Consider the following 25,309-nt stretch of genomic DNA (forward strand, 5'->3'; position numbering starts at 1 on the left):
AATACTTATTTCGATAATTATATATGATATTTTTATAATTTTCGAAAATTAAAATTTTATATATTCTTTTTACTCCAAAACTGTACATTAGAAACATTCTAATTTTATTTTGAGCTTTTTTATATCTGAGATCCAAAAAATTCACTTCGTATACTCTTGCGTTACGCACATAAATATAATATGTTTCAATAGATGTGTTTATGAGGAAAATGAATGCGAAAATGCGTTCCTTGAGATAATATTTCCAACTATGTCTCTCTCTCTCTTTCTCTCATCTCTCTTACTCTCTCATTTATATACAGCGAAAGTCGATAACGGGAGAATATGTTCTCAGATCGACACTCCGGGCGACAGCATGAACCCTGGCAAGCTCAGGAGCAGCGGCGGCGGCAGCAGCAGCAGCAGCTGTTGCACCGGCAATATCGGCAACGCGCGACGAGGACCGATCACGTAGTCTCGCCACCGACTCATTACGGTGGCGCGGGCCGCGTCGAGACGAGAATATTGCCGCCGCGGCATGAATGTTGCACGTAAGAGCAACCCGTGAACGACGTGTAATAAGCGAACACGTAAGTTAAGTCGGCGCGAGGGAAAATTCCAAATCGCGCTGGAGCATCTGCGGACAATCTTGACTCGCGTATACAGGATGTCCAGGCACCAATCATTTTCGAGTTATAAACTGTTGAAAATGAAAGCTTTCTTTTGTAAACTAAGCCTTGGAAAAATAAATTATTAACAAGACTACATTTTGTAGTTAATTTCAGGTAGTGTTTACTTTAATAGAATTTTAATTTAAGGCTTAGTTACGAAGATACATGATTTCAAAAAATTGGGAATATTAAAGAAATGATGATCTTTCTCGACATTTTCGCTGAGGAAAAATCGTCTAGGTCTGGAACACCCTGTATTTACCGTTGCATATGGATGGGATGGAGCAGCCGAAAAAAATAGAAAAATAAGTATATCTTGTTTCGCGTTGCGTATAATAGCATGTTTTGGTTTTACGAGCGATTTTTAAGGCTCCTGCCTCTTCGCCGATCATGGAATTGTGACATCAGAGGCGAAAAAACACACGATTAGCATACTTTTAAAATAGTCCCATCTTTTTCCCTTTATAATCAATTAACATCCAGTAAACACAGTAATATTATGTAAATGTTACGTTTCCAAAGGTAACAAGTAATGTTGGTGAACGTTACAGGTAACGTTTATGTTAGTTGTTTTATCTCACTCATGGATGTAACATGTAATGTTATAGTACAATAAATATGTAATATAACATTGCGGTAGATATGTAACAATGTTGCAATTGTTATATAATATATGCGTATCTTTTAATTACTATGTAATATGACATTAAAATAAATTATGATACATTAATATTCTTCTAAATATAATAATTGTTACTCTGTTTGTAGCATATAACTGTAGTATAATATATAATATGCAGTATAATAAACTGTGTTTACTGGGCAGCTGGTAAATGATAAAATCTGATATCACGATCGATGGAAAATAATAGTTTTCGGATTATTTCACAAATGTGTCAAAGAGATTTGTAGAGTTGTTTCTTATCAAAATATGTTTTTATGTAAAAATGGCACGCGCAAGAATTTTCAGCCTCTGACGTCACAATCCAACATGGCCGCGGCGAGGATCCAGGAGCCTTAAATATAATATTTTCCTCGCGCAATCTTTCGATTAAAAAGTATCGTACGATTTTTATTATAATTGTCACTTTTCTGAAATTTCTCGAATAATTCTTCGAGTAATTTTCGAAATCAAGATTCGAATTTTATTATTCGAACGAAACTGCGGTAATTATTTACGCGTATAGCTACTGCTCGTGAGTTAACGGTACCTAGTAATATAAACTGCCATATGCTGTAATAAGAAAGATAGATGTAAAATAAGATTCCGCGAGGACCGAAGCATCTTTGACGACGTCATAAAACTCGTCTCTTCTTCTTTTTTAAATAAATCGTAGTAATTATTTATGATCGTGTTTACCGCAATTTATGCAGTCTGGCGATTTTTGTAATATATTATATATATATATATATATATATATATATATAATATATATATATATACACACACACACAAACGCAACCACACACATGTATATGTATACACGTATATATATTTGATACATAAATTTTGTACATCTATAATAATAATAATAATAATGCTGATAATAATAATAATATCGTATGACAATCGATAACATTATCGATAACAATGATATGCGAGTGACGTGGAGGAGAGTTTAATTAATAATAAATAGTAAAATCTATCTGCGTGTGTGTCTTACCTATACGCCACCGCAGACTTCGGGAAAGGGAGAAGGAGAATTACATTTGCACCGGCCAGGGGTTAATAAATTTACTCATCAGACATTGCACACGTGGATTCTTTTTTACAACTCGCTATTCATGTATAGCTGGAATCGGTCACTGAATTAATTCTCCGCGGGTCTATTAAATAGTACACGTTGAACAATCTTTGAAGCGGAAAATTCCACTCGACGCGAGCTCTAAGCTTGGTTTCAGCTCTCTTCCCACCGATTTATCCCTTTACGTTACGCTACCCCAGCCGCGAAACCATCGCGCGGTTAGAGACCGCGGTTATTGAAGCCAGCTCTCTCTCTCTCTCTCTCTCTATCTCTCTGGCAACGAGAGTTATTAATTGATCGGTGACGCAAGTTTGAGCGTTTCTTTGAAATGGGAATGTGTATATGAATAAGTTGCGCGCCGCAAAAACACGTGTTGTACACAGCTTGGACTCTGTTTCACATTTCATTTCTATATGTACGCACGGTGACAAAAAGATGTAATTAGCTCGCATTAAATGTTAAGAAAACGAGCGACGTTTATTTTCTCTCTCCCTCTCTCTCTCTTTCTCTGTTTGTTGTAAATATACACTATGCATCGTCTCGCTCTCCTGCGCGACGATGAATGACGTTGTAATTAAATGGTGGTTAATTATTTCTCGCGCCAACTACTGTGTATAGACTTATTTCGCGTATATACTTGGTGAGATTTACTTTTTCCGCAAACTCACGAGAGAATTGCCTCGAGAATTTTTTTATTCGTTTCTCTTTAATATAAAATAAGGTCGAAGGAGAGAGAAAGAGAGAGAGAGAGAGAGACGACGATACACGAGAGATTATTTAGTCGTTAAAAAATGATGGGAAAAGAGATTGGCAAGTAGTGAAGAAAAAAATGAGAAAAATATAGCGATTGATAATTGCGTCGTGAGAAAATGATGGACAACTTCAATTATTCCTGTTGCTCGAAGAAGCGACCCGAGACTATTCAATATCGAGAGACAGAGTAGGAGTAATAATAATAATAATTGTTTGACACATTGTTATTACACACCTGTGTTTAATCTCGCATTTCTATCAATAGCTATAGGTAGTGTTTGCTGTTATCTAAATAAAATTATATAGATGATTAAGCTAGATGAAACTTTGGCGTCATCTTTATATAGATAAAACATATTTTTAGATGAAAAAAGTGGTGTCTTTGCTAAATTATCTAGAATAATGTTCAGATAATTTGCTTTAGAGTTATAACACGCAAAAATACTTTAGTAGAACTTAAATAGTAAGTGATAAAAAACTTAAACATAAATAAAAATAGGAATATATTTTCCATATAATATTATCTTTTATATATTTTTATCTTTTCCGTATAATTTTATCTTTTATCTAGATATATTTAAAACAAAATCTGATGAATTTACATATTTTCATCTCATCTCTTTCTAGTTAATTTTCAAATCATCTAAGCACAACACTGGCTATAGGACACTTGAAAATCACGCGAGACGCGTTATCTCGAGACCGATAAAGCGATATTATAACGTGTTTGCATCTCTCTCTCTCTCTCTCTCTCTGTGCTCAGTATATTGCATTATCCGGTGCTTAAACACCAACGTCGCTTCTGTTCGCTCGCGTGACTTTGACAGAGACCCAGCATTGATCCTGTCTATTGTCTGACCTGTCAGCCGGTGCACAATTCGGCTGGAATCTTATCAACGTGAAAGGAATCCTTCGACTTTGGCGGATAATAAACGAAGGACACGCGGTCGAGCCTCGTTAATTACTATCGGGATATATTTGGAGAATATGTGTGTTACATATCGTATACACAAGTGTAAATGTTTCGCAATTCTCGCTGGATGCAGTGATGACGTAACCGCGCTGTGTTAATTTCCGTTTAACGTAAAACCGGGACTCGATAACGCGAATTTCGCGTTTACGCTACATCTCGCGGCATTGTATATATTACCGGAGAGTGCACAACCGGTCTGCGGTTGCGATAAAAATTATATTACAAGGTAAAATTATATTACGTGGAGGAGAAGAGCTAGGGGAAACAGGAGAAGGGAGTTTTTCGAGCCGCAAAATCGGAGGTTTAATTTTATGCGCCGGGAAAATTTTATGCGCAACATAAACATCTGAATTGAATATAACCATCGAGGCTTTTAATTTTTTTCTTTTTTTCTTTTTTTTTTTTTTTAAGGAAGATTGCGCATTTTCTTTTCCCTCTATCCTCCTCCTCTACGTAAAATATTATTATTATTATCGCTTCTTTGTAAGCGTCGTTACAACGCTACTCTATCGTTACGTTACTCTATCAAAAGTGGCAGTCGACGCATAATTCGATCTCGTAAAACTATCGAGTGTAGAGATTATACACTCGTTAGGGGGTGTACTTTCGTCTCCCCTGTCGCGCGGATGTCGAGAAAAGGAGGTAAAAGGAGGAGAGTCGCGCGTGCGAAAAAATGGAGATACCTAGTCGCATTTTTTTTCTCTCTTTCCCTCCACGTGTAACCTGCCGGACAAAACGGAATCCATTACGGGGCCTACGTAAGAAGAGACGGCGTCCCGTAGCCATTTCCATTTATATTACCTTATCGTTATTCTTCCGCGCTGCTTTTCGCTAGGTTTCTCTCTCCCATGTGCGAATGTCGGGCTTCTGCCAGAGTTGTCAACATGGCCCAGAAGTGGCACAATATTGGCTGCCAAGACTTGATAAGTGGTACTGCCCCAGTACGGATAAACCACTAGATCAATACTGTACCAGTCTCGGTAATTGGTATCGATGGCCGAGAATCGTCTCAGTACTGGGCATGTATTGAGTCGACTCGTGTCGGATTACTGGGAAGCAAGAAACTTTGTCCGCAGCACGAGTACCGGTTCAAGTATACTGGAAGAAAATTGGGCCAATGTTTGTGTACCGTACTGACACAAAATATTTTCTATACCGAGCCAAATATCGTATCAGTACTGGGCGAGACGTGAAATAGTACTGAGATGATAAAAATTATGCTGGATCAGCACTGGGAATACATTGGGCCATACGTTGGTGTATGACAACAAATATTTTTATTTTGAAACATTAATTTATAATGATTTTAAACATATCGGTTATTCTAATGTTAGATTTGGCCCAATACAGACTAATCAATATGGCCCAATACTGATAACGAATGTTGTCCCAGTACTAATACTTTGTGTCGGGCCAAAGTTGGCATCAAGAGTTGGCCCAACATTGGCAATCAACGATGCCTCTGTACTAATACTCTGTGTGTCGGGCCAAAGTTGGCGCCGAGACTGGGACCCGTGTTATCATTCCGACATTGTCCCAGTAATGAACCCGATCTCAACTTATACCGGCCCAGAACGTCAGCCAGTATTGGCGACTCTGGCACCAGTATTGAGCCAGTACTGAGCCTTTTTGAGATTCGCACATGAGCTCTCTCTCTCTTTCTCTCCCTCTCTCTTTCTTTCCCTCACCCACCACATTCTCGTCCTGATACTGCCTCTCCAGCCTCCTTATTCCCGACGAAGGACCACGGTGAAGACGCATTTGCTCGACCAACCGGCGTCGTCACTCGCCTCGTACTCGATCCTGTGACCGCCGACGTCGAAGCGACGACCCGGACTCTGGGGCGAAAAAAAAAAAAACATCGTCGCCGACACACAAATCGCGAAGAGGAAGGAGGGAGGAAATTCGACGCGCAAGGGTGAAAATCCGCGGTGCGGTTTTTTGGGAGCGAAAATTTGGAGAACGGTATCCCGCTTCCGCGAGGATTTAATCGCCGAAATTTTCGCGGTGAAAATGGAAAATTACGCTTAACTAATTTCGCGGGCTCGCTTTGCGAATCCACTTTGCGAAAATCCAAACTCGCCCGCCAAACTTCCCCTTCTCTTTCTCTATCCTTTTCTCCGGATTTTAACGGCCCAACATTTACATAATTCATCAGGCAAACCACCGCGGTTTCGGGTTTCGCGAAATGATGAGGGAGAGCCGATAGCTATAAAATTCGAGTTATAATTGACATGCGTTAACAAATAAGCTAATTAAAGCGGCCAATAATATTGACGTCGCACATCAATTTTCAGATTGGCGCTAATTAATCAGTCGTTCGATGCGCCGCCGTAAAAGAAATTGTAATTGCACGTACATTTTATATCGCGCACCAGCCGTCGTATTCAAAGCACTCGTACCTATATGTATACGTACATATGTACGTACATATATGTATATATATATATATATATGTGTGTGTGAATTTTTCCATTTTTATCCCGCTCTCTCTCTCGTATTTATCGAAGAATTTTCGCGCATTTGTAAAATGGCAATCTCCCTCGACACGTTACGTCAGATAATATCATATCTCGATAATAGGTGATTTCCGCGCTTATAAAATTATTAATGATTATTGAAAATGGAAGAAAATCGCGCTTTTCATTCAATCGCAAAATTGGCGCGATTATTAAACGCGCATAACATATATCGAATGAAGGCTTTTTACGACGCATCATGCATACCAAAATATTGATGCACTTGGTTATCGAATTATTAACCAATTTTTGTTTCAAACACCGCACCGTGTCGCGCGGTGATATTAGAGACGAAAATCACGCGCGTGTTAATTACAATGTTGATTATCGAACAATTATGTAAACGCCAATTTACACAAGTAGGTACACCGGAATGCTAATTTATTGTATAATTACTCGTGCCCGAAAATAAAATTGATGGGATCGACAAAAAAAATCTACAGTCCCAAGATAAAGAAAAACTGCGCATCTTTCGAACGATAAAAATTTGACAGATATGTCATATCTGATCTTACCTCGTTGTTACTGATTCGCGTCACCTTGACGTTATCCGTGAAGGTCGGCTCCGTCCACGTGATCGCAGTGCCATTTCCTCCGACAACTTCGATGTCTCCCGGGCAGTCTTTGACTTTCGGTGCCTCGCCGCCTGAAGAGAATTCAGAGATTAGCAAATCTCAAGTATAACAGCTGATCCACCCACGGAATTCCAACCCCATCGAGCGCTCTCTCGTTTTATCGTCCGCGTAGGTTCGGCGAGGAAATTGCGAGTCGTATAAGAAAACTTGGTGGAATCGAAACGCAGACGGCGTTTCTGAGAAAGTTCGATTTCCGCGTCGTCGTCGAATGATGAATCGGCAAAACGGCGAGATTATACAAGCGCAGAAGACTCGCGTCTGTGTGAGCGAACCTCGTTTCTTGCGCATCACGTATAACGTCACGTTGGTGAGAAAAAAAATGTTTGCTCACACGTAAACAGTGCTTACTGTTATCAGTGTTGCGCTTAGATGTTTTTTAAATTAGCTGGATGAAGATGAGATAGAAATTTGTGAATTTATCTTAGATAAAGAGTACCATATTATCTGGAAGTTACCTAGACACAAATCGCCATATAATTTTATATTTTATCTATAGATATATTTAAAACAAAATCTATATATAAGATCAATTTACCCATATTTCCATATCTCATTTTGAACTAGTGAACTTTAAAATCATCCACTTCCACGTACTATATATATAAATACATTTTCTATATAAACGAACAAACGGAATAATTATTATAATTATTATGAAATTTAATTATTCTACAATTGTTACAATTTTAGTCGTTAAAATTCTGTTTAAAATTATTACAGTTATAATGTTTCATAATCTTGCAAAAGAGAAAGAGAGAAGAAGGGGGAGGGGGAGGGGAAAAGATGCACTTTGATCTTTCTGTATCGTACACTCATTGGTCTAGAAAAGCTGCTTATTCATGCGCCAAGTCCGTCGCTCGTTACGTCTTCGCGAGAAAGAAGTAGCGATTCTCAAGTTGCGCGCAGACTTGTCCGCAAAATCCAGGCCGCGTTTCTCGGAGAAAACTCGACGCTTCCGGTGCGAGGGAGCGTCGGTGATGAAGTTGGAGTTTGCATCAAATTAGTTTCGTCAGCTTACTTTTGGGCACACAAATAAGAACTCCCGTACTACTTTTGTACGGAGATTCTCGCCGAACGCTCGATTCTCAAATGCTGACGTTCGGTTAAACAAATTTGCACGTTAAATCGTTTTCAAGGAACTCGAACATAGAAAATACAAATCAAATAAACGCCAATGATTTTTTTTTAATTCGCGATATAAGGACATATAAATCGAAATATTTATATAACAAAGAATAAAATAGGGCAAGTTCTGTTTTTTTTTTTTTTTTTTTTTTTTTTTTTAAGCTCAACGCAGGCATTAAAGTACAAGAATTTACGAATTAGTCTCTCCGGAATTGTATACACGAATTTAATTCGATACAACGAGAATCGTTGTGCAACGCACGTATTTCGCTCGCGTTTTGAGGGATGCGCATCAAGAGGGTGGACAGGGAAGAAGACGTAATATTCTTATGATGCATTTTAAAGGATGCGCCGGCATCAACGAGAGAGAAAACTTTTGTTACATCAGACAAGACGAGCCGCGGAACAATTCGCCAGCGCGCGAGAGAAGATATATAATAATAATAATAATAATAATAATAACAACAATAATAATAATGATAATAATAATGCACTCGGCCCTTTTCGCCGAGCGTAATTGCTCGCTCGCACGGCAACAATCTTTTCCGCGCAAATCCCGAACCTCGAGAAACGTAAACAAAGGGAGGAAATATTTCAATCTCGCGCCGTTAATCATCGGAGAAACTGCGGAGTATTCAGCGGCGGCTCTATAAGTGATGTACAGCGCGAGAGCTGCACTCTCTCTCTCTCTCTCTCTCTACATTCTGTTGCAGTTTATTTAACATGTGTTCCTCCTCCGCGATGGGATTAGCCGACCTCTATGTGTTAGCCTCCATCTCTATCCGTTATTAATCAAGATTTGCAATGTTCAAGAGACGTTTATCCGGTACCTTCTGCCGAGTGCAATCTCTATAATCCGGATTAATTAATGTAAGGGAAAGAGAGAGAGAGAGGAAGAACGTGTGTGGATTAACTCGAAGAAGTATAAGCGACCTCCTCGACTAAATGATCGCGTTTTTAGGAAGCTGACATTTATACGCGCGTAATATAAACATTTATATGGTACATCGCACAGGGAATTTACAGAGCGCTCGCAGTGCTCGCGCTCTTTTTTCTCGAGCAGAGATCGAAAATTATTAACGATTTGCATTACGAAGATTGCGCTCTACACTCTTTGTGTCGCTCGAGCAAGAACACGAACAATGGGATATGAATTAAACCGAATGAGAAATATTATATTATGTATATGTACAGTACCCTCCATAAGTTTGGAAACACCTTACGTTTTATCTGTTATAAATAAAAATGTCATTTAAATATTTTATCGATAGAAAAAATCTACACAGATCGCTGCCATGCGATTGTTTAACTGTCAAACGTTAAGTGTTTCCAAACTTGTATACGATTAATAATATTTCAACAAATATACCGATAAAAAACATCCCATTAAGTTTATATTCTTGTATGTTACGAATATCTAATTACAGAATATTTCTTTAGAGAATTTTTTTTTCTCTGAAATTAAGAGGAGAGATTTCTTTCGACAGATCTGTGTAGATTTTTTGTATAAATAAATCATAAAATAAACGTAAACTATTTAAATGACATTTTGATTGATAACAGATCGCTGTCATGCAATTCTTTAACTGTAAAATGTAAGGTGTTTCCAAACTTATGGAGGGCACTGTATATATAATAATATATCGTCGAGATAACGCGAAATGATGGTTCTCGCGCGCGTTTCCTGCCATTGTACAAATTACAAATTACACGTTGCACAATTACAAATTAATAATCGCCATTTCTCGCTCGTTATCAGAGAAACTGTCATTATCGCGGGCGCTCGAACGGGGGTGGAATCATCATCGTTATTACGTTTATATTACGTAATACGTCGTTAACACGCGCAGATTAATTACCTTTGACGATAATGCGTAGCGCGCAGCTGGATTGTTTCTTCGATACCGGGTGTCGCGCGAAGAAGGTGATCTCGTGCATCCCGGGCTTCAGGCTGGCCTCGAGTCTGGTGCCCCAGGAAGGCTTCGATCTCACGTAACGGAACCAATCGAGATCGGTCGCCGGCTGATCGAAGGTCACGAACGCCTCGTCCCTACCAGGTGGTAACTCAGCCACGACGTCCCTCGGACACTCCAATCGGGGCTTGCTATATCCTGTCGCAAAGAACGTCGTCAATTTTTCCCACGCGACGACGAAGCCATGAAAAAGCGAATCACTCTCCCTCTTTCTTTTTCATCGCTCGTCCTCCGTTGAGATATAAAGAGGACAGCTTTTCCAATTTAAAAAATTCTTTATACTCTGCACTAAAAATTTAGGGATCCGTATTCGCGTATAAAAGTGCACGTCAGATTCAGATATCGCCGCGTTACAATTGTGATGTCAGAAGCGAGAAAGCACCCGCGACAAATTCTTAGATGCTATTTCGAAATAAAATGATATTTCGATGAAGCAGCACTTCGGATGGCCTTAGCGTACTTTTAAAATGTCTCGAAAATGTCCCTTTATTATCAATTCAAGTTCTATACTAATTAAATATTTTTATTTACTGTAAACCAAATTATTTGAACATTATTCTAGAAAATTTAATAACACTTTTTTTCATCTAAGATGCAGATGTATAAAAAAATTCTTACATGCCATTTGGAAATAAAAAGATATTTCGATGAAGCAGCACTTCGGATGGCTTTAGCACATACTCTTAAAATACCTCGAAAACTATCCTTTTCCCTTTATAATCAATTCAAGTTCTACTAATTAAATATTTTTATGTGCAATGACTCTAAATCAAATTATCTGAACATTATTCTAGATAATTTTCTAAAGATAACACTTTTATTCATCTCAGATGCAAATATAGATAAAACATATATTTTTGTTATCTATATAAAAATAAGATAACGTCCAAAAATTTCATCTATATAATTTTCTTTAGATAACAGCAAACACTGGCTAAAGCCGTCTGAAATATTTTGTCATTAGAAAATGGCATCTAAGAAATTTTCAGCGTGCGCTTGCTTTCTCGCCTTTAATGTCACAATTCTATGGTAGCGAGGATCCTTAAGCAAGACCGAGAGAGAGATATATTTCCCCGATCGAAATCTCGCGCATCTTTTTATATAAAATTCCATACTCACGGACGCATCTTCCGTCCTCCGATCCGTCCCAAGCGCCGTCGGATCGACAGGTCAACTCGTATTCACCCCGAAGCTGATACCCACGAGGACACTTGAGGAAGCATCTCGTGCCGGGTCGATTGGGCACTTTTCGCCTGTCGCGCCACAACTTGGACGTGGCTAATCGGGAGCATATTAAATAACCACGACCGACCGGATTTAACGGGAGACACGCGATGCTATTTATGTCTGGAATAAAGGGAACAAAACTCAGAATTATCTCTTCCTCTCGTGACGTAATTTAAATTTCAAATTTCCTAACTGAGATGATATTATTTTGGAAAACACCGTCGGTTCCTCTTGCAAAATTTCATTCGTCCAAACACGATAGAAGTAATCTTCGGAAATGTCATTCCATAATACTTAAGGAAATAAAGAAAATAATAAGCCCGAGCATATTTTTAAATTAAAATCGAAAAAATTTGATCACCGGATATCGAAGAAAATTATTACAAAGACTCTTATTAAATCGACGATTCAATAGCAATGTCATATATTCCAATGAAATTATTCATAACGAATATCGATCGTGGAACGAGAGAAACGCCGGCATAGAGTGTTTTTTTTTCCCTCCAAAATAATATTATCCCAATTACGATGACGGAAATAAAGCGACGGGGATATTTAGTGGCTATTCATCGGGGAGAGGAATTCACTCATTCATCGTTCTTCCTCTCGCGCTAAATGCAACCTGCTGGCTTGCGAACCGACAGCGTGCGCTAATGCGAGCCCAACATTCACGTCTGGCTCATAAACCGCGCAGATTCCGCGCGTAATCTATGTACGTGCGGAGAAACCCTCCACATTGACGCAGTGCTGTATGTCAGCTGCCGCATCAGCCGCTTCTACGGCATCAAATGCGATATGTACACGAGGCAGGAATTACAACTCCGCCGATGTGACGACGGTGGGAGAACCTATCCCAGGCGCTGATGCATCCGCGGAACTCGCTCCTGCGTGACAGCTTTGCATAATATGCCATCCTCGCGGATGCATCCGCGACTAACGCGCCGGGGTATATTCCATCCCGTCGCAAAAAAAAATGCGCGGTGCGCTTCGAAATTTATAAAGTTACACATAATTGAACGGTTAAGAAGTTGCCGCGCGCACAAAAGGACGACGTTGAGTGAAAACTTGGAGGAGCGGAAAGAGGGAAGAAGTTGAGTTGAAATTGGCCGAGGAAGTTTGCTCGCGTAGACGAGGGAAAAGCGTGACGAAACGCTCTGAAACACCCTGTACACACATGTATGTATGTACATAATTATGTATATGCATATTCCAACATGCGACGACATGTTTCGCTGCAGGTACGAACAGAGCGTGGAAAGTGATTTATCAAAGGAACACGTACCTACGCAGGATTTTCCATCGGATGACAGGGCTTTTTCATCCCCATCGCAAGCGCAGAAGAAGCTACCGTCTGTATTCTCGCACACCTCTGCGCATCCGCCGTTGTCAACCCCACACTCGTTGATATCTGAAGATAATACAAAGAGAGTCTGATTAGATTTTCCTACGTTATGACAAACTTTATTACGGGATATTATATTAAAAATATACAACGAAAAAGTGCATCATCTTTATTATTATTATACATTTTGTAGGATTTTGAGTTTAATCATTTCTCTCTCTATTCCTTTATAGTCGCTCACGCAGTGTTTGCTGATCTATCTAAATAAAATTATCCAGATGATCGTATAGATGAAACTTTGACATCATCTTATCTTTATATAGATAATAAAAATATGTATTATCTATATCTGCATTTTGGATGAAAAGGAGTATTATCTTTAATACTAAATTATCTAGAATAATGTTCAGATAATCTGATTTAAAGTCGCATAGCGCATAAAAAGTACTGAAAAGTAAATAAAAATTTGACTATATTTTTATATCCCTTTTATAATTTACATTTTTTATAACTGCGTTTACATAAGCAGTCTTCGATCGCCATATAATTTCATCTTTTATCTAAATATATTTCAAACAAAATCATCTTTATCTTATCTAAGATGAAAAATTTACATATTTTTGTCTTATCTTTATCTAACTAATGTTAAAATCATCTAAGCGCAACATTGCGCTCACGTTATACTTTATATAATCGATTAGGAAATTGCATCGAGTAATCTCATCGAGACTCGACTGTATGTTTAATCTAAAGGTCGACTCGATGCCTTTTTAAATACGAGAACGACGGTTCCTTGACAGATCAGACCGATCGTTTTCGCTACATCACGCTCAAGTGTTATATATAAGACTTCTTTCATTCGCGCCGTAATGACTCCTTGGCTGGCGATCTCGCTCTTCTTTGGTCTCCGATCTGTCTTTCAATCGTCGGCGAGATTACGCTAAATTGACCGAAGTGGCCGAGTCCGTTATTGCTTCGAGCACTCTCAATGATAGCCGAGAGCACTTGACTTTCGCTGCTTTCACGGCGTATAAATCTGTGCGGAAGTATACAGGGTGGACCGCACAATGCCGAGCCTTTTAATTTCAGCTACGAAATTAACGCTTCAATTCCCATTAATGTCATCCACAGATGGCACTTTTATCTCCCCAGCGCGATTAAATTGAAATTAAATTATTAAATTATTATTATTATTTTTTTTTTTTATTAAAATACGTATTGAGTTGTTACAGATGAAATGTCCGATTTTGCAATGTCAACGTTTAAAAGCTTTCTTTATTAATAAAAATTTTTTTATTTGTACACGTTTTATATATTATTTTAAAATTCGAAATTTGCCTTTTTATATCCGATTTTATTCTTCGGTTTAATTGATTTCGAATATTTTTTTCAATATTTGTTTTAATAAACGCGATTTTCGCGTACTTCTTTTTTTGTACGAGTAGAAAAGTGGCCATAATGTTGCAGCAGTCGCTCGAAACATTCATGCATTCGGCGAGAACTCTCAACGAACGTACCAGTAAAAAATTTTAATCTGGAGAGAAATGCCTCACAAATAACGATCGTGGACCTGAGACTATTGTTGATGACATTAGAGATTGAGACATTAAAAGTTGAAGCGGATTTATGTCAAATTGAGTTAGAAAAACATGGATTAATTCTTACTTTGATTTAAATTTTTTATTAACAAATATTTTTAATTTAAAAAATGTACGCGAAAATCATATTTATTCATATTAAAAAAAATATATTCCGCAAAAAGCACATTCGAAATCAATTAAACAATAAAATCAGATGTAAAATGACAAATTATGAGCTTTCAAATGATACGTATATAAAGATTTTTATTGACAAAGAAAACACTTCATATGGAACATCCTAATGAAACTACAAATTTTTCGAGAGAAATATAAAAGATTCTTATTCAAGTCATTATGGGAATTAAATTTTTGTTCTTTGTTAATTAAAACCAACAGCATTCGGATTTATACATTTATCATCGAACAAATCTTCTTCCAATAACACTTCGGGTCATAGTATATTCGTTAAAAATTTTATTCGCATTTTTGATCCCTCGCACATTTTGCATATTAGTTCCATAAATATTTTAATGTGAATAATTTTAATATGAATTTTCATTCAATATGACGTTTCTCGTGAAAATGGGTAAGCATATTTATATATATATATATATATATACACAGATGAGGTTTATTTGCTTATTTGAGAGGAATATTACTATAGCGAAAATTCCTTGTACCGAGAAAACCTTGCTCGCGAAAGAATTTCTTTCTTTCATCGTCGCTCCAGTTTTCCTCCCCCTCCTCTCACCCCCCGAAATCCGCATACCCTATACTCCTTCTCAGTCCACACCTCGGCCGTTCTTTTCAAGTTTTCCGGAGATTGTAAGATCATCGCGAAAGTCCACTTTTTCCCGGAACGAAGCGTCGCGCGTTGGGGTCTTTGCGGGCAAAATTAGAATTTCGCTTTGATGCGAGGAATATACCGGAGATTTTCATAAACGCGACATTTCGCGGAATCATTCGAGCGAGCATCTCCCTTCGTCGTCCTTAAAAAAAAAAAATCTCAGATCTCTTCCGGTCCTTTAAGGAAAACTTAATATCCTTTACCGATTGTCAAGTCTGTAAGGACATTTTACGAGTTGCTCCTCGTCGAATATAACCGCGGATTTTCGCGTTTTACACACATATGTATATATATATATATATACACGTACATGCAAGGTCTGCAACATCTCCGCTTCAGTGCGACTGGATAATGTCGATCATCGTGGAATGCCGTTCACGTAACATTTCCCCGCTATTTAACGACCGAGGTTGCGAGGGAAAAAGGAGACGGAAATGGATTGAATTTCCGTGGAATAAGATTCGCAGACGTGCGAACATGAACGCCTGGGTAACGTTGTATCAACCTGGGGGGCTGTAATGTTCCTGTCGGTATTCACGACCGCGTCAATTGTAATTGACGGATTTACGCCCCGCGAAATTGGATTGCCAGTTACGAGCTTCGGTGTACATCGGCGTGAACTGTATATATATATATATCGAAAAAGGGGCTGCGCGAAATCTCTTTTTTTCCTCTACATTTTTTTTAATATCGTAATATATCGTGAAATAACGCACGGAAAAATATGTAAATTTCGATATATGTGTACTCAAAATTTAAATTAGCACAAGCGCGCGTCTACAATTATAAACGTCCACAGAGAGACAAGCCGTAAAAAAAAGCGTGTTACCATTTGTTTTATGATATATGTACATTTTATATGCGCGCAAAGTGAAAAGAGAGCGAGAAAAACGAAAAAGCCACAAAAGCATTCCCCGTATAAAAGGCCGATAAAAGCACTGCGTTTTTCCGATCGCGTCTTGCAAAACGGATTGCAGCGGGACTGCATTTGTGCAAACTGAGAGGAGCCGCTTCGAGATATTCCAAAGTATTGAGGGAGAGAAACCCGCAACGGGACACCTAAGAAGGTCGCTCTCTCGAGAAATGCACGAATTGGCGAGAGAGAGAGAAAGAGAAACATCTCCTCTCTTTGTCTCCCTTTGGCCGAAAGCAGCCGGTAGTGATATAGATATCGTCCTTGCGGGGCCGAGATTACGATTCTTCGGTACTTCGCTTCACGCCGGAGAAAGAGACGTGAGGCGACTCGGATTTCCTCAAGAAAATACTAAAGCGCACTCTCGTCCGGAATTCGCGTACGAGAGAATCGTCCGAGAGGGATGTTTGCGATCGAAGGAACTTAAATGGCGCGCGAATGTCGGTGCGAGAAGAGCTCGAAAAGAGTTCACACAGAGAGTGCTTTTACGAGGCGAAGAGTAAAAAAAAATATATAGAGCGTGGAATACGCGATAATAATAATAAAAAGGGAAGAAATTCGAAAATTATACACTTGCACGGGGAGGTTTAGAAATTATTCTCGAAGATGAAAATGAGCTTATATACGTGCAGCGTTTGCTGTTATCTAAATAAAATTATATTGATCGTTATCTAGATGAAACTTTGGCATCTTATCTTTATATAGATAATAAAAATATGTATTATGTATATCTGCGTCTTAGATGAAAAAGAGTATTATCTAGAATAATGTTCAGATAATTTGATTCAAAGTCATAGCGCATGCGTAAAAAGTACTGAGAAATAAATAAAAATCTGACTATTTTTTATAACTGTGTTTACATAAGCAGTCTTAAAAAAATGATTATCTAGATGAATCGCGCCATTTAATTATATCTTTTTAAAACAAAATCATCTTCATCTTATATCTAAGACGAACTTGCATATTTTTATCTCATCTTTATCTAATTTAAAAATCATCTAAGCACAACACTGCTTATATGTAAAAGATGTAGGAATTTATATTATAGTTTAACTTGTGGCTTGAGCAACCGTGCTAAAAATTTATGCGGACTCGTTCGTGCGTCCTAATTCGAATATAGTACACCTGCATCGTGCAACAATAAATTGCAGCTATATGCAGGGATATGCAGTTCATTCTCGCGTATAAAACTCGGAGAAATCTCATTGCTCTAATATAATATACATAATATAACTTTTAACGAGAATAATCGAATGCGCAACGAGTTTGGAATTATCCCGGAGTTGGCGTAGCTATTGATTTGCTATCAACGGTTTGAGAATTACCCTTCAATCCTTTCACGAAACATAATAGATTAACGCATATATATATGTGTCGACGAGACGAGACGAGACGAGACGCGGGAACTTTATTATATTCCAAGGGAGACGAGAAAATTGAAATTTTCAAATTAACCGACTCACCGATGCACGTCCCGTAGGAAGTCTGCTCGTAACCCGGCAGGCAAGTGATGGACAGCCTGTCCAAAATTGGCCGATTCTTCAGCTCCATGGGTCGGGCGCATCGATAGGAACCCGGGGTGTTGATGCAGCCGTAGCGACAGAGCTCCGTCTGAAGATCCGGCACCGAGCACTCGTCCACATCTATGCGGGAGAGTGATTGTCATTTGTCAAAAAACGCTCCCGAAATGCTTTTTCGTTACAGAGAAAACGTCGCGCCGAGTGACATCCCGCGAATATTCGCGTCCCAACTAAGTGCATCGCACGCGCGAAGCGTCGATACGTCACCGAGATTTATTTTCGTTTCGATCGCGTCATATAAATCGCGTAGGTCATCTCGCGTCGGGCAAGAGAGATATGTACCGTGGAAATTTAATTATATTCTAGATAGACCAAAAAATCAATATCCTTGAGAGATTGATATTTCGCCAGAAACGAGTTAAATTAATAAGCGAAATTTTCTTATACGTAATGAAATCGCGTCGAATCGAGTTACTCACCCTGACAGGTCTTCCAGTCGTCCTCGAGGATGAAGCCGTCGGGACAGAGGCAGAACACCCGACCCATCGTCGACAAACACGTGTGGGAGCACCCGGCATTGTTGACGCTGCACGGACCCGGGTGCCTGTCACGTTCGCACGTGTGATTGTCGCCGGCCAGGGATGCGTTCGGCAGACCCTCGCAGGAACATTTGTACCCTCCCATGAGATTTCGGCAGGTGTCCTGGCAAGGACCGCGGCCGTTGTTCAGTAAACATTCGTCGATGTCTGATGGCAATAAATAACGCGCGCAAAATATTAGGTGTACTCAGTGTTGTGTGCTTAGATGATTTTTAAATCAGTTGGATAAAGATCACAGAAAAAAAGGAATCCTTGATTCAAGTATATTTTTATTCTTGAACGCTATTTGATTGATTTAAGCATAGAATGCTCTTTGTAATCACAAATTTTCATTTGCCTTAATAATAAATAAGTTTGTGTAAAGTATATTTTATCCTTAAGATATATTCTTGTTTTAAAAATCGTATATGGTAAAAACAAACTTAGTCACATTTGAACTAAGAATTATTATATTTATTTGAAAGTACCGCTTATATCCGATGCACACTTGTCACTTGTCCTTGCAATATTTATAAGTAAATTTCAGCTTCAACCAAGAATATTTTGCACTTTGTTTTAAGGATAAATTATCCTTTATCCAAAATTATTTATATTTGGTGCTATTATAAGGATAAAATATACTTGAATCAAGGCATATTTGCATTCTCTCAAGGATACTGTTTTTTCTGTGATGAGATGAAAATATTAAATTATATTTGCGGCGATTCGTCTAGGTAATTTTCTAGATAATCATTTTTAAAACCGCTTACGTAAACACAATTATGAGAAAATCTATAAATTGTAAATAGGGATATAAAAATATATTCATATTTTTGTTTTTATAAATTATCTATGAAATTATCTATATAATTTTATTTAGATAACAGCAAACACTGGATGTACTAATAAGTTTTCTCTTTCTAAACGTATATCAAAGTAATTCATAGGCTTGTTCTCTGTTCCTGCGCTGGCTGAACAAAATATACTTGACAATGATGTTTCATAAGTGCTACACCGTCTGGCGAAAAAGACAACATAATTTCAAATTCAATAGATTGGAAATGGATTGAGATAAGCAATTTATTCGGCACTGCATTCGCTATGAATTTCATGAAGGAATTGTGAACCAATTTGTTCTATTCTTGGAAATAATGTTGTGTCTCGCAAGAGAAAAACAATAATTTGCAAGCATTGCTCGATGAAAATTCTCGTCGAAGTAAACTTGCAAAAGAATCAGGAATTATCCAACGAACCATTTCTACAAAGTCTAAATTTCGAAAAAAAAAAGAAACGACCAAATTCATTCGTACATCCAATCGCGCAGATATATTTAAATAATAAAACTTTGACGCGCATTTAGTGGAAAGGATGAATTAAATTAAAAGGTGTATAAAGAGCGAAATGTGAAAATATACCGCGCGAAAATTAAAGTGCGAAAATTACGAACTGATGGTCGGAATATAAAAATGTGTATATAAATTTGGCGTAAATCGCGGGAGAAATTTCCGGGGAAAAAAATCCATTAATAATAATAACTCGGCGCTATACGTATATACATATATATATATATATATATATATATATATATATATATAGCGATGCATCATCGCTCACCGACGCATTTGTTGCCGTCGACCAATCTGAATCCCTCGTAGCAGGAACAGACGGGACGGCCGTTAATTTCGTTGCAATCCTGCTCGCAGGATGCCTCGGCGCATACCCGGTCCGGGTTTTGCTTGATCTCGCACTTTGGCACCTGTCCGAGCCACTGACGGCTCCTGCAGACTAATCGGCTCGAGGAGGATGCCATACGGTAGCCGGGTACACACTCGTAATCGGCTTCCAAATACTCGTGCCCCGGGGTCGAGGACCTTTGTAATTACGACGAAAACGAGCGGAATTAAGAGAGTTATTTTTATGCGATAAATCCTATTTTATGCAAATTTCGCGTTACGCGACGACGAGATGAACGCATTTTTATTGCGATTCTCGCGAGTTTTGCAAAAAGGAAAGAGAAATTGCCCCGGCGCAATTTTCAAATGAATCTCGCTTTGATTAAATTCCTCCGCCGATCATTATTACAATCTCAATAATTAAATAAAATGTATTTAACCTCGCGGATGTTCCGATTGAAAAAAAAAAAAAAAAAAAACAAAGTACAAAGTATTCGATTCGAAAGCGCTCGTGGTATTCAATTATTGAAATCCAAATGTAGAACACGTGCCGTATATATAAAACTCGGTGATGCCAAGATTATCCCGCGCATTGAATTACGGATGACAGAAGATAAGGGGATAGAACGAGAGAGAGAGAGAGAAGCACTTACTTTACATATTTGATCAGAGCGTGGCGAGATAGAGGCGCCGGCAGAAACGTCCCGTTTATGCAAGATAAGTCACCGCTCGTGCTGTCGTCTCCCTCCTGCGTCGTGACATCGGTGCCTGTTTCTTCGTCGTCGCTCTCGTCCGAATTAATTATCGGCTTTCTCGGCGGATGAGAGCCGGAAGTGCGAGGAGGGACCGACGGAAGAAGAGATCGTCGGTCGTAACTCGGCCTCAGCTTCATGTACGCGTTATAGTCCTTCAGGGTCCTCTCGAGCACCTCGTTCTCCAAATCCAGGATCGGCAGGTCCTCCTTGGTCCTCGAGTAGCCCAGCATCCTCTCAGCGTCGTAACGCGAGTTCCCGAAATCAATTTTGCCGCTCGACGGAGCGGCGACCGGCTCCTCGTCGTCCTGGCTCGACGACTCCGTTTCTTCTCGATTTTCTCGTCCGCTCGATTTCTTCGGAGAGCCATCGAAGATCCCGTCGTCCTTCGACGCGAACTTGGAAATCTCCATCTCGAGCTGTTTGGAGAACTCTCTCTCCACCGTGTCGGCCACCATGTAAGCGCCTCGACGAGGAGGCGTCGTCCTTGTTAGCCTCTTGGTAGCCGTCTCGAGCGTCGAGTGACGTCGGAGACTCGACGACGTCGTCGCGTCTTCGTTGACAGCCTCCGTCGACCAGGTGACGTTCGATGATTTCCCGAAACTCGAAGAGTCGTACGTTCTTCTCTCGTTGTTCAGTCTCCTGCCTCCTCTATTACGTCCCTTTCTGTCCTTCTTTTTCCGTCTTCGTCGTTCCGCACGGGACTTTCGCGCTTCCCGACTCCTCGGCCTTGACTTTGCGAAAGGGTCGTTCCTCCTTCGCGATTGATCCGATATCTCGTTCTCGCGGCTGTCCTCGGTAATGTCCTCGGGAACGCGATCCTCGACATCGGAAGCTTTACTTCTGCGACGTTTCTTGCGCGTGCGGTTTCCAAAGTTGCCCTCTTGTTGCTTACTCAAGCTTGCTGAAGGGAATTACAAGAATGTATTGTCTACTTAAAACGATCGATTCGAGTACGCGCGTATGACGATAGGATGATCGTAATCGATCCGGCGAATTTTTTCACAGAAAAAAAACAGTATCCTTGAGAGAATGCAAATATGCCTTGATTCAAGTATATTTTAGCCTTATAATAATTTTGTATAAAGGATAATTTATCCTTAAAACAAAGTGCAAAATATTCTTGGTTGAAGCTAAAATTTACTTATAAATATTGCAAGGACAAGTGACAAGTGTGCATCGAATATAAGCGGTACTTTCAAATATATATAATAATTCTTAGTTCAAATGTGACTAAGTTTGTTTTTACCATATGCGATTTTTAAAACAAGAATATATCTTAAGGATAAAATATACTTTACACAAACTCATTTATTATTAAGGCAAATGAAAATTTGTGATTACAAAGAGATTACATTCTATGCTTAAATTAATCAAATAGCGTTTAAGAATAAAAATATACTTGAATCAAGGATTCCTTTTTTTCTGTGTTATCCTTTTGATTTTAAAATTAGCTAGATAAACATGAGATAAAAATATGGAAATTCATATCAGATTTTGTTTTAAATATAGCTGGATAAAATTATATGGCGATTCATCCAGTTAATTTCTAGATAATATTATAATTTTTAAAACCGGTTGTGTAAACACAGTTATAAAAAAATATAAATTTGAAGTTTTTATATTACTAGCTTAAATTCTACTAATTAAGTATTTTCTAGACAATACTTTTTTTCATCTAAAACGCAGATATAGATAACCCATATTTTTATGAACTATATACAGGGTGTCCGGTAACTAACGGACCAACGATCACAAATGGATTCTTTGGTCAATTTGGGAACGATTTTTCCTCAGCGAAAATGTCGAAAAAGGCCATCATTTTTTACAACTTTCCAATATTTGTCATTATGTATCTTTATAACTAAGCCTCAAATTAAAATTTTATTATAGTAAACTCTACCTGAAATTAACTGAAGAATGTAATTATGTTGGACTTTTAACTCCAAAACGTTTAGTTTCCAAAAAAACCCATTTTTTTCAATCGCTTATAACTCGAAAATTATTGACTCTTCTCAACATTTTTGCTAAGGAAAAATCGTCTCCAAATTGGCCAGAGAATCCGCCCTTAATCATTGATCCGTTAGTTACCGGACACCCTGTATAAATACAAGACAAGACGACGCCAAAAAATTTCATCTAGATAATCATCTCTACAATTTTCTTTATATATATAACAGCAAACACTGAACGTGGGAAATATGCGTATAAGAGAATTCATAAGAGTAACGCGCATATTTGCGTAAGGAGGAAAAATTTGCGGAATAACACCGGAAGACACTCCGGTTTAGAGAAATCATATCTCGCTCGAAATATATTTTCGTTTAGTCCCCGACTCTTCTTCCGCTCTTCCGTAATGCGTTTTTCATTATTAGGAAGACGCGATTATTACTCACTGACATTTACGTTTCGCCGAAGAAGCGGAATTTTCGCACCATTTTCCGGCCAAAGGAGATGTTTGTTGTCTTCATCGCCGCGGGTCCTCGCTCTCGTTTCCATCTCCATCTCTCCCGGCTCCTTGATAACACCTCGCGACGAGAGCATCCTTCTGTGTTTCTCGAGTATCTCCATTCCCTCGGAAGAGGCGTCCCGGCTAATAGATAACAATAGCTCTGAGCACCTTTGTTCTCGCAGGGAACAAGAGATCTAAAGAAGATATTGCTAAATAGATCCACTAAATAAATCATTCGAGAGTACATGCAAAGAGAATTGTGTTCGCGCGATCATTTCAAATTGCTCTCTTGAAACAAATATTTTTTTAGGCTCAATTATTTGTTTTATATATTTTTATAAAAATGTCTTAATGTACACATTAAGGATTCTAGCCGATCGTGTTACAAAAATGCCATTTCGAAATAAAAAGATATTTCGATGAAACAGTATTTCAGATTCAGGTTTCAGCACATTCTTAAAATACCTCGAAAATCATTATTTTCTCTTTATAATCAATCAGTTGTAAAATGACTGTAGTGCGCAAATCATTTCGTATAACGAATTCTGATATCACGATCATTTTACGCGGTTGTTGATTGACTGTCAAGAGGAAAAAATAATTTTCGGAATATTTTTAAAGTGTACTAAAACCATCTAAAATTGTGTTTCATCAAAATATCTTTTTGTCTAAAAACGCAAAAATGTTCAACGTGTCTTTTCTTGCTTCTGACGTCACAATCTAACATGGAGAAATCTGAACGACTTTAGCCTAATATTAATATAATTTAGCAATCGAAGGGCGATATAAGTATAATAGGTTGCAAAGTGTATATATATAAATGAATTTCATTGAGTTCTCTTCTTCGCGAACATTACGTGATTATTATTGATCAGATCAGATCCTAGGTGCACGTTACTTTGATCCCATAACCATTACACGAAACCTTTGATCCTATAATTACAACAGGGCTATAATTACAGTGTAATTCTATTAAAGATATTCCCTGACATCTCCGTATCTATTCGATCGGACGCGAGGTTACCTGTGACAAAGCATGTGTCATCGAACTGAGAGGAAAAGAGAGAGAGATTCGATCCGGTTGGTTTTTCGCAAAGAATCTCGTTTCTCGCGTTACTCGCGCGCGAACTGGCTCTTCTTCATCGTGTTACGTGTTCGGAAGGAGAGAGATCCTGTGAGCATGTGCGTCCTTAGGAGAGAGCATTTGTCCTCTCTTGGAATCAATACGAAAATTAAGAATTTATTTGCATATTTATAATTTTAAAAAATATAAAGAACAAAACAATTTTTTAAATTAAGAAAGAACTCTCCAAATTTCTTGGATCTCACTCTTTTGGGGTGAAATTCCACTCTTTTGGAATGAGATTCTACTGTTTTGAGACGAGATTCTACTCCAAGAAATTTAGAGAGAACAATAAATAAAAAACAAATCAAATCAATTATGCTCCCTCCTGGAAAAAGATTCCGTGAACGCCCCCATTTGTCCCCTCTTGGAATCAATACGAAAATTAAGAATTTACTTGCATATTTATAATTTTAAAAAATATAAAGAACAAAACAATTTTTTAAATTAAGAAAGAACTCTCCAAATTTTTTGGATCTCACTCTTTTGGGGTGAAATTCCACTCTTTTGGAATAAAATTCTACTGTTTTGAGGCGAGATTCCACTTCAAGAAATTTAAAGAGAACAATAAATGAAAAACAAATCAAATCAATTATGCTCCCTCCTGGAAAAAGATTCCGTGGACGCCCATGCTAGCTATAGAGGTATATTTCACTCGCTCGGGAAGAGACCTCAGGGGCCGATATATCGAAATATACTTTACCTATACTGCCGATGGGTTTCCAGAGCGTGTTCCGGCTCGTCCCCGGAAAGATCCGATCTCCTCCTGTCCCCGAATGTACCGCGTGTCCCGGCATTTTGGCAGAGTCCTGTAAACGAGCGGATTCGACCTTAAGCCGATTGGGTTCTCGCGGCGAGCCGAGCGATACGGGCGAGGAATATAGGGGTGAGAAGAACTCTTCCCGTAACTGCATCTCCGCGGGCGTTTG

The 25,309-nt window shown here is 38.5% G+C and overlaps 3 protein-coding genes across 9 annotated transcripts in view; 2 read left to right on the forward strand and 1 right to left on the reverse strand.

The window, feature by feature from the left end:
* Positions 1 to 2,747, forward strand: part of LOC114934663 (uncharacterized) — a 46,463-nt gene extending 43,716 nt beyond the window's left edge. For all 3 annotated transcript variants that reach the window (XM_085488541.1, XM_029307360.2, XM_029307359.2), the window contains exon 22: positions 335 to 2,747. In XM_085488541.1, the coding sequence (XP_085344667.1) occupies positions 335 to 534 (200 nt within the window). In that variant the 3' untranslated portion in view covers positions 535 to 2,747. The remainder of the gene's footprint in view (positions 1 to 334) is intronic.
* Positions 1 to 25,309, reverse strand: part of LOC114934665 (uncharacterized) — a 40,533-nt gene that overhangs the window by 6,625 nt on the left and 8,599 nt on the right. The window contains exons 2-13 of one of the 5 annotated variants that reach the window (XR_003820326.2): positions 25,084 to 25,189; positions 23,202 to 23,398; positions 20,707 to 21,709; positions 19,995 to 20,251; positions 18,282 to 18,548; positions 17,746 to 17,925; positions 12,883 to 13,008; positions 11,493 to 11,720; positions 10,260 to 10,511; positions 7,156 to 7,286; positions 4,923 to 5,959; positions 2,124 to 4,844 (exon numbers count right to left, since the gene is read on the reverse strand). Coding sequence is in view for 3 of the 5 variants with exons in the window: in XM_029307364.2 (XP_029163197.1) it covers positions 5,849 to 5,959; positions 7,156 to 7,286; positions 10,260 to 10,511; positions 11,493 to 11,720; positions 12,883 to 13,008; positions 17,746 to 17,925; positions 18,282 to 18,548; positions 19,995 to 20,251; positions 20,707 to 21,709; positions 23,202 to 23,398; positions 25,084 to 25,189 (2,858 nt within the window). In the remaining 2 variants the exon portion in view is untranslated. Of the gene's footprint in view, positions 1 to 2,123; positions 5,960 to 7,155; positions 7,287 to 10,259; positions 10,512 to 11,492; positions 11,721 to 12,882; positions 13,009 to 17,745; positions 17,926 to 18,281; positions 18,549 to 19,994; positions 20,252 to 20,706; positions 21,710 to 23,201; positions 23,399 to 25,083; positions 25,190 to 25,309 lie in introns of those variants that run through there. The other 4 variants (XR_003820327.2, XM_029307364.2, XM_029307362.2 and 1 more) reach the window with 4 other exon arrangements.
* LOC114934669 (transmembrane protein 53) overlaps positions 3,930 to 25,309 on the forward strand; it is a 36,509-nt gene continuing 15,129 nt past the window's right edge. The window contains exon 1 of the mRNA XM_029307368.2: positions 3,930 to 4,347. The gene's annotated coding sequence lies outside the window, so the exon portion shown is untranslated. The remainder of the gene's footprint in view (positions 4,348 to 25,309) is intronic.

Source organism: Nylanderia fulva, unplaced genomic scaffold, assembly GCF_048542155.1.
Source record: "Nylanderia fulva isolate GAGA-0341 unplaced genomic scaffold, ASM4854215v1 Scaffold7, whole genome shotgun sequence".
Lineage (NCBI taxonomy): Eukaryota > Metazoa > Arthropoda > Insecta > Hymenoptera > Formicidae > Nylanderia > Nylanderia fulva.